The 14,940-nt window shown below is 34.8% G+C and overlaps 1 protein-coding gene across 2 annotated transcripts in view; it reads right to left on the bottom strand.

The window, feature by feature from the left end:
* Nucleotides 1-14,940, bottom strand: part of R3HDM1 (R3H domain containing 1) — an 89,147-nt gene that overhangs the window by 52,533 nt on the left and 21,674 nt on the right. For both annotated transcript variants that reach the window (XM_040971504.1, XM_040971505.1), the window contains 9 exons: nucleotides 13,570-13,629; nucleotides 13,346-13,486; nucleotides 10,007-10,115; nucleotides 9,822-9,917; nucleotides 7,559-7,596; nucleotides 7,411-7,461; nucleotides 7,076-7,302; nucleotides 4,465-4,716; nucleotides 924-1,075 (listed from right to left, as the gene is read on the bottom strand). In XM_040971504.1, the coding sequence (XP_040827438.1) occupies nucleotides 924-1,075; nucleotides 4,465-4,716; nucleotides 7,076-7,302; nucleotides 7,411-7,461; nucleotides 7,559-7,596; nucleotides 9,822-9,917; nucleotides 10,007-10,115; nucleotides 13,346-13,486; nucleotides 13,570-13,629 (1,126 nt within the window). The remainder of the gene's footprint in view (nucleotides 1-923; nucleotides 1,076-4,464; nucleotides 4,717-7,075; nucleotides 7,303-7,410; nucleotides 7,462-7,558; nucleotides 7,597-9,821; nucleotides 9,918-10,006; nucleotides 10,116-13,345; nucleotides 13,487-13,569; nucleotides 13,630-14,940) is intronic.

The following is a 14,940-nucleotide window of genomic DNA, read 5'->3' as shown; positions in this document are numbered from 1 at the left end:
CCATAGCAAGACACAGGAGACATAAGACAGAATTTTGGTTCCTTGCTTTGCCTTGATTTTGCCCAGCCACGGTCACGACTACCACCTCTGGGGAGTAAACCAGTGGAAGGACGATAACTTTCCCTCTCCCCTCGTGTATCTGCAACTTTACCTAAAAAGTAAATATTTGTTTTAAATGGTACCAATGATATTACCTGTGAGAAACACTAATGAAGTTTCCCAAGTTTCTTTTAAAAATCATACTATTCCTTAAGAAATGACTCACCATGTTCTCACCAGGGGACTATTTATCGTTTTGCTAAGAAGAGGTATACTACTGTATCAAGTGTCTTTGACATGCTACATAACCTTTAAAAGTTTGAATTAAAGAGTTTATCCTCATATATCAATATCTCCAAAGATGGGATAATACATATTTGGGAAGAAAGGTTGGATGTGAAAATGTATAAACTTTATTAATTCAAGTACTTTTGGGATTTTTTCTCAGATTTTGTCTGCATCTCTCAAAGTACGTGGAATGGATGGAATGGTGTGTGACACATATGCTTCTTTTAACTGTATCAGTGAATGAATTTTAAAATAACCTCCACTGTTTACTGGACAAGCAAACAAATTTTAGTTTTGCTTTTATTTCTCCTCTAGCCTATTTCTGCTTTTGTAAAATAAGAATAAAATACTCACCAGGCAGGATCATAAGAGGAAAACATGCCCTTCTTTTCAATAACAAGTAATTACTAGTTGAAAAGCCCTTGGTAGTTAACTTTCTCTTCCTAAGAGTAATGAGTAAGACATTACTGGAGGCAGATTATGGCAGTGCTAAGAGATACTTATTTACCTAGACAATGTCAATTATAATTAGCAAATTATTCCCAAATGTGCAAAGGCAGGTAAGTTTGGCATTACGTAATTGTGGATATTTGCACCTGTGAGAAGATGTGATTAGCTGCTGGTTGTTGAGGTGGTGGGGGTGGCAGAGGTGGCTGTGGAGGTCCAGGCACTTGTGTTCTAACTGGTTGTTGGGTCATTGGAGGATTATACACAACTGGACTCCCATCTGGGTTTATGAAAGGCTGACCTAAAAAATTTCAGAAGGAGGAAAGCAGTTAATGTACAATAAAGATTTATATGTTATTTTACCACCAATTTATAAAATAAGTTCATAAATACCTAATGACACCTTCAAAGCCCCTAAGTTTTAACAAACTAAAAGATTTTTCTTAGCTTATGAAGCAACATGATTTAATCTGACGCTATTAAAACCCTGTTTTCTTACATCTCACTTAAAAATTGCTGCTACAGTGTTGTCCCATACACCTAGAAGTTATATATATCCTCATATATTTACAGTATATAAACCTATTACAATACAGCGTATCTTCTGAATAACACATTTTACTGAAGGGTTCAGTTATAAAATTATGGGTTATAATATACTTCAGTTTAGTAAGAAATATCTAATTTGTTGGACTCTGTGTGTATGTTGCACCAGTAAAATTAAAACTGGCTGAAAATTAGAATGAGTTCAAATGTGAACTTAATGAGAAAGTGTCATTTAACTACTTTCAATTTGCTGCAATTAAGTCCTTTCTCTAAAAAATTCTATTGAGTTTTGTTTAAAATAAAATATCCTTTATCATTTCTTTTGAGGTTTTGTTCTTATTAATAATCATTAGAAAGGAAAAATGGATATTTCCAGAAGCAAAGTAATAGTATTTTTTATTTTTTACATATATTATAAAGTTTTTCTAAGAAGGAACATCTTTTCTTTTATACAAAAACAAAAAAAAAGTGGAAAGGAAAGTAAGTCCTCGATAACATTAAAACTACCCTTCTAGATACAATTTTCTTTTCATCAAATTTAATGAAATAAATATTACCATTTTAAAAATATAATGGAGTATTTAAAAAAGAGACGACTATCCTATGAACTCACTCAGATCTGATAATATGGAGAAATACAGAGAAATTTAACTGAAACATAATTTCTTTTTAAAATTTATTTTATTTTTATTGGAAAGGCAAATTTACTGAGAGGAGAGACAGGAAAAGCCAAGGGCTAGACCTGAGCTGATCTGAATCCAGGCGCCAGGAACTTCTTCTGGGTTCCAACACGGGTACAGGATCCCAATGCTTTGGCTCATCCTCTACTGCTTTCCCAGGCCACAAGCAGGGAGCTGGATGCCAAGTGGAGCGGCCGGGATATGAACTGGAACCCATAGGGGATCCCAGTGCATGTAAGTTGAGGACGTTAGCCACTAGGTTACTGTACAGGGCCCTGAAAGATAATTTCCTAAATGATCTTATAAAGTATTATATCTACCATTGTAAGCTCCTCAAATTTAATTTTTTTTGGAGAAAATTCAAGACATGCAGCAAAATATTATCTGTGAAACAATATTACATTATTCTATTATTACCAATTAATAGTTTATTTCCAAATAAAATTCTTCTCATCAGTAAATAGATTTTGGTGGTGGTTAAGTAATTTGGAAAATAATACTGCAGATTTGGGTAAATTAGGCTCAGCAATGAAGAACGTACGAAAACACTGTATGTGCAGCAACACAGAAAAAATCCAGAGATCACTTTTGATGTATTTAAAATGAAGAGTGGGGCCCAGCGGCGTGGCCTAGTGGCTACAGTCCTTGCCTTGAACACACTGGGACCTCATATGGGCACCGGTTCTAAGGTCGGCAGCCCTGCTTCCCATCCAGCTCCCTGCTGTGGCCTGAGAAAGCACTCAATAATGGCCCAAAGCCTTGGGACCCTGCACCCGTGTGGGATACCCAGAAGAAGTTCCTGGCTCCTGTCTTTAGATCAGCATAGCACCGGCTGTTGTGGCCACTTGGGGAATGAATCATCAGACGGAAGATCTTTCTGTCTCTCCTTCTCTCTGTATATCTGCCTTTCCAATAAAACTAAACTAAACTAAACTAAACTAAACTAAACTAAACTAAACTAAACTAAAAAGTGGAATCTTCCATATTCCCAAAACCAAATACTGTTTCTGAGTGAAAACAGCAGTGAATCCAGCGTGGTAGCCTAGTGGCTAAAGCCCTTGCCTTGCATGCTTTGGGTTTCCATATGGGTGCCGGTTGCTGTCTAGGCTGCTCTACTTCCCTTTCAGCTCCCCGCTTGTTGCTTGGGAGAATAACAGAGGATGGCCCAACGCCTTGGGATACTGAGAGACCCGGATACATGGGAGACCCGGATACATGGGAGACCCGTAAAAATCTCCTGCTCTTGGCTTAGGATCTGCTAAACTCTGGCCGCTGCAGTCACTTTGGGGTGAAATACTGGATGCAAGATCTTTCTGTTTTTCTCCTCTCTGTAAATCTTTCAAAAAAAAATCTTTAAAAAGTCATAAATGAAAATAGCAAATAGTAATATATCAAAGCACCTTATATCTTGTTTCAGAAAAGTAATGTCTAGCAATAAAATGCAAATTAGAGACAAGAAATGTTATGAAAGATGGATTAATTTCTGAAAAAAAAATTTTTTTTAGGCTAATACAATTCTTGCAATAGAAATAAATACTTGAAATATTTTACCTTAAAAAGAGCTTTGAAAAAAATCAGAGTAATGAATTCTAAGACAAAAAAGGGAAAAGATCTGGAGACACTTCTCACAGCTCCCCTGTATATCTGTATATGCCTTTTCTAGCAATGGCACTTAAGTGTGTGACCGCAAGCAGCTGGGTCTGTGAGTTTATAGTGAAGTACCAAAAGGTCACCGATTCTGTTCATTATTTGCCCAATGACTGTGCAACATTATTTTGAAAAGAGACAACGACTTCTTGTGATCTTCTAAAGGTAATCAGATTTTCTATGTATAAAATCCTGCTTGCCAATCTATATACTGAAATGTATTATTAACTATAGTTTCCTTACCTTTAAGATTCTGTTTCACTAACTTTCTGCTAGAATTTCACTTACCTGAACACCTTAAACATTTAAAATAATGTACTTAAAACACTGACATGGTAATAAATAAATGTTCAACGAATGTTATGAATTAATTGCAAAGAGTGTATGTGCTATCAATATTAACTCAAAATGACAGCTCATTTTCTTTACCTAGGTAGGGACAATAAATTAAATCTTCCTTTCAATTTCATCACTTAATGAATAAGAGCTGCTTATGTACCCCTTCCTAAAAAGGATGCTATTTTCTCCAGTATAAAATTATTGTAACAGGGAAAGCTCTTTCAAAGACAGCTTGCCACATTTCTAGGCAATGAATTGTTCCGTAATTATAGGCAGTCACTTGAACTAGAAGACGACATCATGTGTTCTAAAATTTTCTAGAGTGTTTTAATTAAAGGTCTATAAAAATGACAATTATGCACGAAAAACAAAGTTGACAATACATACGCAGACAATACATTTGATAAATGTCATTTAATTTTTAGATAATTCCTGGTTTCTCAAATGAAATAAACATTTTTTTCCCCTGGATACCAACCTGTTTGTGGGTTGATCAGAATACTGCCAGGTGGTATGCCTGCCGCTTCCAAGGGAAGCAAAAAGAAGCTAGTGCTAGGAGATGCGACTTGCCCATTTAGGCCATCAAAGGAAAGAGAACTATGAGTGCTGACAGTTGGATAGACGACAGGTGCGCCATGAGAAGACTGGCTGAGAGTTGTACCTGGAAGAGGCTGCTGGATGTGAGAAAGAGAGCCCGTAGATGACCCTACACTACCAGAAGACTCAGAACCTAGAGGAGGAGTAATGAAAAATATGGATTTTTTAAAACCTTATAGTAAAACATAGGTTTTAAAAATGCAACAATAAACTAACATTGCATAACATGCACCACATAAAAGCTTTTTGATTTACTATCCAAATTTGTGCACCCACCCCCATAACAAATACCTTTAGTACAGAAGATGACACAATTGTCAGAGTCATAGGCAAAGCATGCACCTTAAGCAAGTTTACAACATCTTACAACATCAGCCACAGACAGCCACAAAAAGCACATTATTCACATTCCCAAAATGACAAAGTTACATACATTTTACCTTTTAGATTAACACCTAGGAACATACAGATTACAATGTTCCCCCAGGATAAAGAACTTAGCATGGTCAAATGCCCCAAACCTTTTATACCAGAAACCCCTTATCTACGCAAAAACACAGAAAGATCAGAGTAGGAAGTAAAAGAAATAACAAATTCTCTAAGAGAAACCATGGTGAAGTTTCATTGCAGAGTTTGATTTTCACTTAAAGCATCTTTCTATAAAGTCAATTATCAATTTTTTAATAATATTAAAGGACAGAGATAGCATAAAAAGCACTACAAGTAATTCAACAGCATAGTTTACTTCTACTTGAATTTAACAAATTTAATAACTGATATTTAACTGCTTTCACACCTGATATCGATTTTGTTTCAATATGTACTGAAAATGCTACTCATTTTCAGCAGAATGACTGACTACAGGTGGACCTGGAGACAGAGAAGAAAAAGGTCTGGATAACGCATATGGTTAATCAAGATTTTAGTAAAGGAGCTGACTCATGGGGAGAATGTTTCATGAATGACTATGATACACTCTACAGTTTGTCTTCTATAGAACAGTTCCTGTTTTAAGTTCTGCCAGAAAGTTATTAACTTGCTTTGGGAATTAAAAGAAAAATACTGTTTACCATTTAAAGAAGGGTTAAATAATATTTCTTTACAAATCTGAAAACAATCTAATTTATAAAAAGCACATGTTCTCCAGACATTTTAATTTGGCAATGTGTCCAAAGGCAATTCCTCAAGATTAGTTATTTTTTTTTCCTATTATTGTGAAAAACTGGCCATTATTCAGACAAATGCATTTTATGGTATGCAGGCAGAGTTCTTTTACTTATAAAATTCACCTGTGTCTTTATCAATATCTTATCAGATGCCAGGTCATTTTCAATATTCATATATCCACGTTATAAGTTACTAAGGAGGGAACTGCAATTCACAAGGCTTAAAAACTGAAAGTATTGGCCATTTACATATTAAAAAAACATGCAGCTTCAATTACATCTTTCAAATCTTATCTGCATACCACCATGTCAAGTCTATTCCTTAAAGAGCTAGGGCTAGAAATCCACTTCTGGCTTTCATGCTGATTTTGGAATAAGAATAAATCCCTAGAAGAGTCCTAAAAAAATCACATGAACTTCTTTGGTTTAGAATCCAGTTAGGTAGTGCAGATAGGAAAATGAGATTACTGAAATTTTCAGTGATTTTCAAAAGTTCATGAGACATTCCCAATATTTTTTACTCCCATTTTCCCATGAGTATTTACTAAAATTTTCTTTTCATTAAAAGTTTTTATTGATGTATTTGAAGTCAGAATGTCAAGAGAGACAGGGAAGGTGAGGGAAAGGCATCTTCCATTTTCTGGATCATTCCTTAAATGGCCAGAGTAGCTTTCTCAGGAGATTTAACAGGATGGATAGGAAGCCAAGAAGCCACGATCATACTGGCCACCAGTTAGCTATTCTATTACAGGATTCTTACTGGCATCACAAGCAGAGACTTAACCTGTGCTCTGCCCAAAACCAAGACACTTTCAGGAACTTTCTATCAAGTCCCACTTGTAGTCAGAGCATATTGTGACTCTCTCCTTGGTTTCTAATCCCTCAAAAATTTACCAGCAATTTTATTCATTTTTTTTAAAAATGCAAAATGAAGATTTTTACCCTAAGATATAATGTCAATAACTGGTGAAAATGTAATCAGCATTGAATAATCCTTTGTGAGAAACCGTGCCTTCCCACTAAATATAAGCAATGCAGATTTTCAGTTACTTCTGGGGACAAAACACGACAGTATAAAAAATCTACTTGATTAAAGTTTATGTAACAGTGGGCTAGCAATTTTATTTTGTTAGTAAATCTATCTCTAGCACAAAGTGAATCTTAACAACAACAAACATTATCACCTCTGAAGTACTCTAGAATTGTTCAGTGAACTAAAGGTTATAATTTCGCATTTAGGGTAATTAGAAGCCATATTTAAAAAACCAGCTAAAACATTAGGAAAACTAAAATTTTGATTGCACAATTCTAAGTGGATACTGATACCTGCTTTTGAGAGCCTGCCTACGCTTTTGCTGCTTCCAGAACTATCACCTCTTGTCAGGACTGAGATTCCACTGAAGCTGCTGGCTTTGGTTACAGCAGGCTTCAAGTTTCGAAGGGAGCTGTCTGAATCCGTGCTGCTCCAAGGTCGTGGTTCTGAATACTTCAAGTCATTGTCAGTGCTGCTTTGATGGCTATTGGTTGATCTCCCTGAAGCATCTTTATTAACTCTGTAATTTAGAAATAAATCTTTGAAAAGCTAATAGGGAGGAAAAAGCACAACGAAGAAAAAATTGCTTTAAGTTTTCCATACTGTATTGAAAATATGTTTCTAATACCTAAATATCTGGCGCCTCTGTTGAGTAGTACTAGCATCCTCGTCTGGGATTCTGTTGATATTTTAATAAGATATATCCGTAAGACATTTCAATTTTTAATAGGATCAACCAGACAGTGACCAAAACAGGTATGAAAAAATTTCCTCACCTTTTGTCAAGAATATAATTCTCTTGGGAACACAGGGACTAGAAAGAAAGAACAAAGATTAAGTTGAGCTTTTGTAAAATGCATATTGTTATCTGAAAACCAATGAGAACAAGAATCAATGTTGTAAGATTTAAAAAAACATCTCTCCCAAAAGGTCCAAACTGGTGTTGGGGCATGCAAATAGGTTATGATAGAATTGTTTTCTAATTTAGACATGCTATTTTTATTTTTTAACAAGTACCTATCTTGAAAACTTCATTTATGCCTCTAATTAATCTGAAATTCAAATAGTGTTGGCCCATTTTCCTCTTCATACAGACAAATCAGAAATTTCCACCATTAACAATCTTTTGATTAGCAGTGCTTTGGCTGTGACTACAGCAATGAAAAAAGATGCTATGTCTCAAGAAGTTTAAAATCAAACTCCTTCAGAGCTGCTAACTTACGTCAGGCAAAGATCAGATTTGCTTACATTACTACAACAGTCTTCTACATTTGCAGCAGTGAATTTTGTCCTTGTCATGTATTCTCCAATCCAAAAGCTGGAGTAATCTTTTTAAAGTGTTAATCTGTTCAGGCTTCCCTGATGCTTTAACAAATTTGGTCAGTAAACTATGGCTGGTCATCTGCTTCTGCAAATAATATCATACTGGAAGACATCCACAACCTTTCGTTTATGTTTTGTCTATGGCTGTTTTCAAAATAAAGTCAGTTCTAAGTAGCTGCAATAAGCACATGGATCAAAAAGCTTCTCATATCAATTATTTACCCCATGATGTTAAAGCTTCAATTCCTCACATGAGTCTAGTGTTCCTTTACCTGTAGGACTTAGCCAATATTGATCCTCCAACTGGAACTCTTTATGCCTGTGGGTCTCCTTTGGGAAACTAACTCTCCTACTTCTTCCCCAATTCTGATTTGTGGCACTTCTCTGCTGTAACAATGCAAATCACTCATGAAATGATCATTTTTTAGCAACTTGTCAAGGGCAGAGATTTCATCTCTCTAAAAAATTAGAGAGAAAAAAACTATAGTAGGCTCTGTGTGCACATGTGGTTTGATACCCCAAACCTGTCATTTTTCTTGCTAGCCTCCTGGAACATTACTTTCCTAACGTATAAAATTTAAAAATATCCTGTTTACCACACAGGGTTGTACTAAGGATAATTTATTAACAACATCCACTGATAAATTCTCTGCGCCCAGCATAATACTTACATTAGGGGGCTAATAAGGTTTGCTAAATGAATGCTACAAATTCTTAACAGAAGGTATTTATTTTAATGTTGTTTAATCTTTGCTTTTTAATAGAGATGAAATCTGGGCCCGGCGCAGTGGCCTAGTGGCTCAAGTCCTTGCCTTGAACGCCCCAGGATCCCATGTGGGCACTGGTTCTAATCCTAGCAGCTCCACTTCCCAGCCAGCTCCCTGCTTGTGGCCTGGGAAAGCAGTCGAGGACGGCCAAAAGCCTTGGGACACTGCACCCATATGGGATACCCAGAAGAAGTTCCTGGATCCTGGCTTCGAATCAGCATAGCATTGGCTATTGAGCTCACTTGGGGAGTGAATCATTGGATAGAAGATCTTCCTCTCTGTCTCTCCTCCTCTCTATATATCTGACTTTGTAATATAAATAAATAAATCTTAAAAAAAAAAAACAAACCAGAGATGAAATCTCTACGAGAGTCAACACACAGTACACACATTCTTATATCCTTGCAGAATATCTAGCACTGTAAATCTAAGTTCCTTAATGGATGTTGGTTAAACCAAACTAATCTCTCCTGGTATACTTACCCATGGATAGAAAAATCAGTCATTTAGAAGACTTCTACACATAATTATAAAATAAAACACAAATATTAATCTACAAAATCAATTAGCTTTAAAAAAGGAAATAAGTTGTCAAGGGAAGTCCATTCATAAATAGAGTATATGATTCATTAAATAACTATCAATGTTTAAATAATCTCATCTGTGAGCATTTTGAAAAACATTACACATACTCATTTCCTATCTTTTCCATGGCTTCTACAGGCTATCTAGTTCCAACTTTTGTTAAATTTTATGTAAGTATTGCACTGTAAAACTTTGCCAACTGTTAAGTTATCAACATAAATTAGGTCTGTATATTTCTAAAAGAACACCTAATACATAACAAATGTGTTCAAGAAACATGATCTGTGGATTAAAGGGATATGAATTTTAGAATCCAATCAGAATATATTGTAACATGAAGACCTAAATATATGCTAGTACATACATCTTGGGAAAATATTCGGTCTCTTGCTCTCTGATATTCTTCTTCTCTTTCTTCTATAGATTTACTTCTTCTGTCATCTTTTAAGCGTATTCTCATCTGAAGAAAAGAAAACAACTAATTCATTTAAAACTGAACTACTGGTCTAAGTCTTATATCTATAAAAATTCTGTATTTGTTTAGAATACCTGATTATCATCTTTGTCAAAGCTAGAGTTATCTCTCTTAAGGATATATCGTTTCTGAAAATCTTCACATCTATCATCCTTAATATGTTCATTAAATTTTTGATCAGGTCTAAAAACAAAACAAAGAAACAAAAAAAGATAATGCACAATATTTTCTGAAAAGTTAAACATCATACTTCACAAGAAGTAATAAACACAGTAAAAGTTACCACTTATTGGTGCTACTAATAGGTATGCATGTTATCTCATTTAATCCTCCTAATAAGTGGGTTAAGTAACTGAGCACAAAGTAGAAATATAAAACTAAGCCATAGTGTCCAAGTCTGTTATATTCATCCTAAGTGCCTAAAAACATTGTAGGATGAACAGGAAGTAGATTCTAAATGTTTTATTTTCACAGTGCTAGTCTAGTGTTACACAATTAAAAAATGTTGTGTTGATATATAAATTTTAAAACTACTTCAAAACACACCCAAAGCCCCATAGCAGTAGCCTAGCAGCTAAAGTTCTCGCCTTGCATGTGCCCTGGGATCCCATATGGGTGCCAGTTCATGTCCTGGCAGCCCCGCTTCCTATTCAGTTCCCTGCTTGTGGCCTGGGAAAGCAGTCCAGCACAGCCAAAAGCCTAGGTACCTGGAAGAGACTCCTGTCTCCTGGTTTCGGAATGGTGCAGCGCTGGCCTATTCGACTGCATAGGGACTGAATCAATGAACAGAACATCTTCCTCTCTGTCTCTCCTTCTCTCTGTATATTTGACTTTTGAATAAAAATAAAATAAACCTTAAAAAAAGAAACCACATCTAATTTACCACAAATTCGTAATATAGAAGAACACAGTTTTACTCTACACTAAATGGGTCAGTTTGGAAAGCTGAAACTTTTTTTGTAGGTTTAAGTTGTAATGTGCATTGCTCTTCCCTTTATGGATATGCTATAAGTTCTACTGAGGTTTATAAGTCAGACATAAAAGGCTGTTAATCTTGGACAACTGCAAACCTATACTACTTCATCTTCCTAAACATACCCTCAGCTCCAACAACCCAATTCAATTATTACTCTTATGATTTAATATCATCCTATAGCTAAATAAGAATGATTCTTTTAAAAATATCATATACTTCCAAAAAGTATACATTATATTAAATGGTTATAAAGAAAAATCTAATAGCTGAAATAAATTGTACGTACAGTTTAATATTATATAGTCACGTATACCATAATTTCAACTTAAATAAACCTGCATCAGGTGACAGTTTCTGCAAACTAACACCAGACATTTCACTACATATTAAGCCCAAATAAGACTTCTGAATGTTTACATCAGTTCCTGAGTTTTAATAAAGTATTACAAATATTCTGGTGAAATTATGCAAAAGGGAATTTTAAAATGAGAATTATCTAAGCATGCAAAAAGAGTCTCTTGTAAAGCAAACCTAGGTGAGTAGAACAGATAGCAATTATCCACATAAAGCTATATACCAAAGTAAATGGAAAAATAGGAGTAAAATCAGCTTGATAAACAAAATGAAGAGAAATAATTGATTTCCGTGGGGTTTTTTGATTGTCTATTTAGTTCTGACAGTGGTAGTTTATTACTTGTTATATGACTGCTTCATTTACTTATACCGTTTAATTTTCTAACTATTCACAGTTCCATATTCTTACTGAAGGAGCCTGTATCAGGCAAGAGATTGCTATTCCAAAGGGAACTGTAAGGATTAACCAAGGCCTAGCAACTTCTCGAAGAGCAGCTGGATTTCCACACTAATTAGCATTGGCAGGCACTTCAGCTAACCTTAAGACTGTCTTACCTCTTTCTTTAATAGATGCCTGAATTTACTGCCCTGCAATCGCCAACTTCCCGCTCCAATGAGACACCCCAGTGGACACCGGGTTGTTGACATCCACAACACCACTGGTTCAAGGCTGGAGCGGGTAATCTACCTATGAGGAAAAGGTAAGTTTGTTTTTATTCCATGTGGAGTAGATCTCTAAGGTTTTCTTATTAATAATTTTCTTCATATCCCAGAAGATATAAGAATACAGTGTAACTTCAATGATCTGAAAAGTTCAGCTAAAATTATGCTATTTAACTATTTTTTCAAAGCACATCAGAAACATCTTTGCTTAGGAAATCTTTTGGTTGTCATGACAAAGAAAACCCTAAATCTTTCTGATATGGTTCAAAGAACTGAAATAATTGAGGTTACACTGTATTGAAAACCTTAGAGAGTCACCAGTCAAAATGTTAGTAAAAATGCCTGCTAATGTCTGTGTGCTTGGATATCCAGCAGCTCTGAGTAAATGTTGGAAGATACTAGTTAAATAAATGACAGTTCTACTCATTTTTAGTTTGGCTCACACAATAGTTATGATCCTACTTTATCCATAAAATCCAAGTAAATGTCTTAGAAAATGATACCTTCTTCTTAAATAATGAATACTAAACTGAAGATATGATTCTGATTTAATTTTATTATGCCTGTCCCTTGATATTTTTAAACTGACCCTTACAATTGGTTTTTCCCTGATAATTATATAGTTGTAGGAACTGCAATTGTGTATGGCAATATGAAGTTGATGGCTGTTCATTACCACAGAACCAATGAGGCCAAATGAAACTGACACAAAATCTGTCAGATACGCAGATTATCACTTGGTACAAATTTCCGCTGAAATCAACTAATAACTTTAGATTAGCCTTTTAACCAGGCACTAAAGGTGTGGTGTGCATGTTATAACTTGAGTACATCTGTACTTGACCTTTTGTTCCCAGATATCAGCACTGAAATCTATTTCAACAATATTATAAAAAAAAGTTGCTTCCTTAAAAAAATCAAGCGTCTCCTAACTTTTTGAAACTCTTTCTAAATAGAACATAGCATCACAACAAACAAACAGCATCATAACAAACAAATTACCCAACTAGCTTGATATTAGAGGAGGAAAACAAAAACAGAGATTTTCAGGAAGGGATTATAAAGTAATAGATGACTAAATGTGACAGTGTAAAAAAACTAAATTCTACTCTTTCAACAAAGCATAAATTTACCAGAATCATAATAATCATACTAATGTAAAAGGATTCATAATAGAATGATAGCCAAATAAGTTAGTATGCACTTGGCATGTTCTTGTTGTTTTAAAACTCATGTATCCCCATTGTCATCCGTCATCCTCATGCAAGTCCAGGCTGCTGCCTTTCCAGTTAATGTACGGCCCCATCATACAATGTATCAAAAAGCTTAAATGTGAAAATTATCAGATGAAAAGTACTACAAGAAAATAAAGCATTATGACATAGATATACAACAAGTATCTACATGTCTTGACACTTACATTCGTGTATTGCTAGTTTTGTTAACTATGACAGACTTCCCACTCTGATCAACATTGTGGTCTAATCCAAAGTAAGCAGCTACTCTGTGTAATAGCATCCTGTGGTAAGATGTCATTGGGGGAAATTTTTTACGTGGAGACCTACAACCAGGAGAACAATCAATTTAGTAGGTCAAGGAGAACAGTGATGACAATTTATTTTCAAGTTAAATGTCAAAACTTACTCATTATTACCAATGAAATCTAAAATTTCTTGCTCTAATTTCAGCAGCGTCATTCTGTCCCTGAAACAAAATATTAAGACTTATATGTAAAACTCAACAGGATTAATCGCAAGTATCAACAATTTAAATTTATATCACTATTTCTCCCCTAAAAACTATCTATTCAAGAGCTTCGTAATCTTGATGCAAAAAAATTTGAACACCTTATAAAAACTAATGCTTTAAATGAATAACAAATAACTTTTTAAAACTATTACAGAAATTTTTATGTACATACTAATGCAGAGAACAGTGTCATGAACCTTGCTTGATTCATCAGCCAACATCAGCAACTATGAAAACATGGCCATTCTTAAATGCACTTTGCTCTTATAAGTATCACTGTGTTGGAATTTGCTACATAAATCACGAGTAATACAAGCATATTAGTGTTTTACCTCCACATTCAATAAGTTGAAAGATAGTAGGAAAAAGCTTTAGTTAGGCTGATGACTTTGTTAGGCTGAACTGCATGGAAATAATACTGTAAAGAACATGTAATTTCAGTAACAATAGGCACAGTCCTAGGAGCATCTAACGGGAACACAGAGATGGGGTAACTGTAATAGTACATTACTAACACTAACTCAGAAAAACAAGGCTTTTGAAGTCATTCTGCAACTTGAGACTATATATTTTAAAGTCCTTTGGAAATTTTCCTAGAAATGTTGAATTTGGTCAAAGACTGCCAACATATAAACAAATAAGAACTCAAGGCAATAATTACACATGCTTCTTTAGGTCACTAGACTTTACTTAATGTATTTAGGCTGCAACAATTAATGATACCACTCTTCACAGGACATCTTTGCTCTCGCACCAACTACATGGCTCTAGTTTCTTTTATATCTATCTATCTAGATATATACACACAACATAATACATTTATGAAACAAGATATGAAGACAGATCATTCAGTTCAGTCTCCCAAATTTTATAGTTTAAGAAAATAAAAACACTAAGAACTTAATGATTCTCTAAAATAAACAATCTATGGTATTCTTTTCCATTTTTAAGAGAAGAGTTGGTAATCTCTGCTTAGGTCTTAGGTTTGCTGTTTGTTCTGCACTGTTAAAAAAAAGTGTGGGGGAAATGTCTTTTTCCATCTTTTCATTCAACAAATACTTAATCACACTTTAACATTAGATTAAAAACATCACAAAAAAATGAACACCTGGTAATTATAAGCCTAAAGCTCAAGCAGGATTATATTTTAACACAAATCCTAGCAACATTCAGGTCTGCGCTTATTGTTCATTCTCTTGCATTTTGACTATGCCAGTGCCACTTATACTCTGTGTATCATATCAGAAACAAGAGAATTTAGGCTTA

The sequence above is a fragment of the Ochotona curzoniae genome, unplaced genomic scaffold (assembly GCF_017591425.1).
Source record: "Ochotona curzoniae isolate NIBS_2020 unplaced genomic scaffold, NIBS_Ocur_1.0 contig_2210, whole genome shotgun sequence".
Taxonomy (NCBI): domain Eukaryota; kingdom Metazoa; phylum Chordata; class Mammalia; order Lagomorpha; family Ochotonidae; genus Ochotona; species Ochotona curzoniae.
The sequence above is the reverse complement of the archived record's forward strand: the minus strand, read 5'-3'. Positions and strand labels throughout refer to the sequence as shown.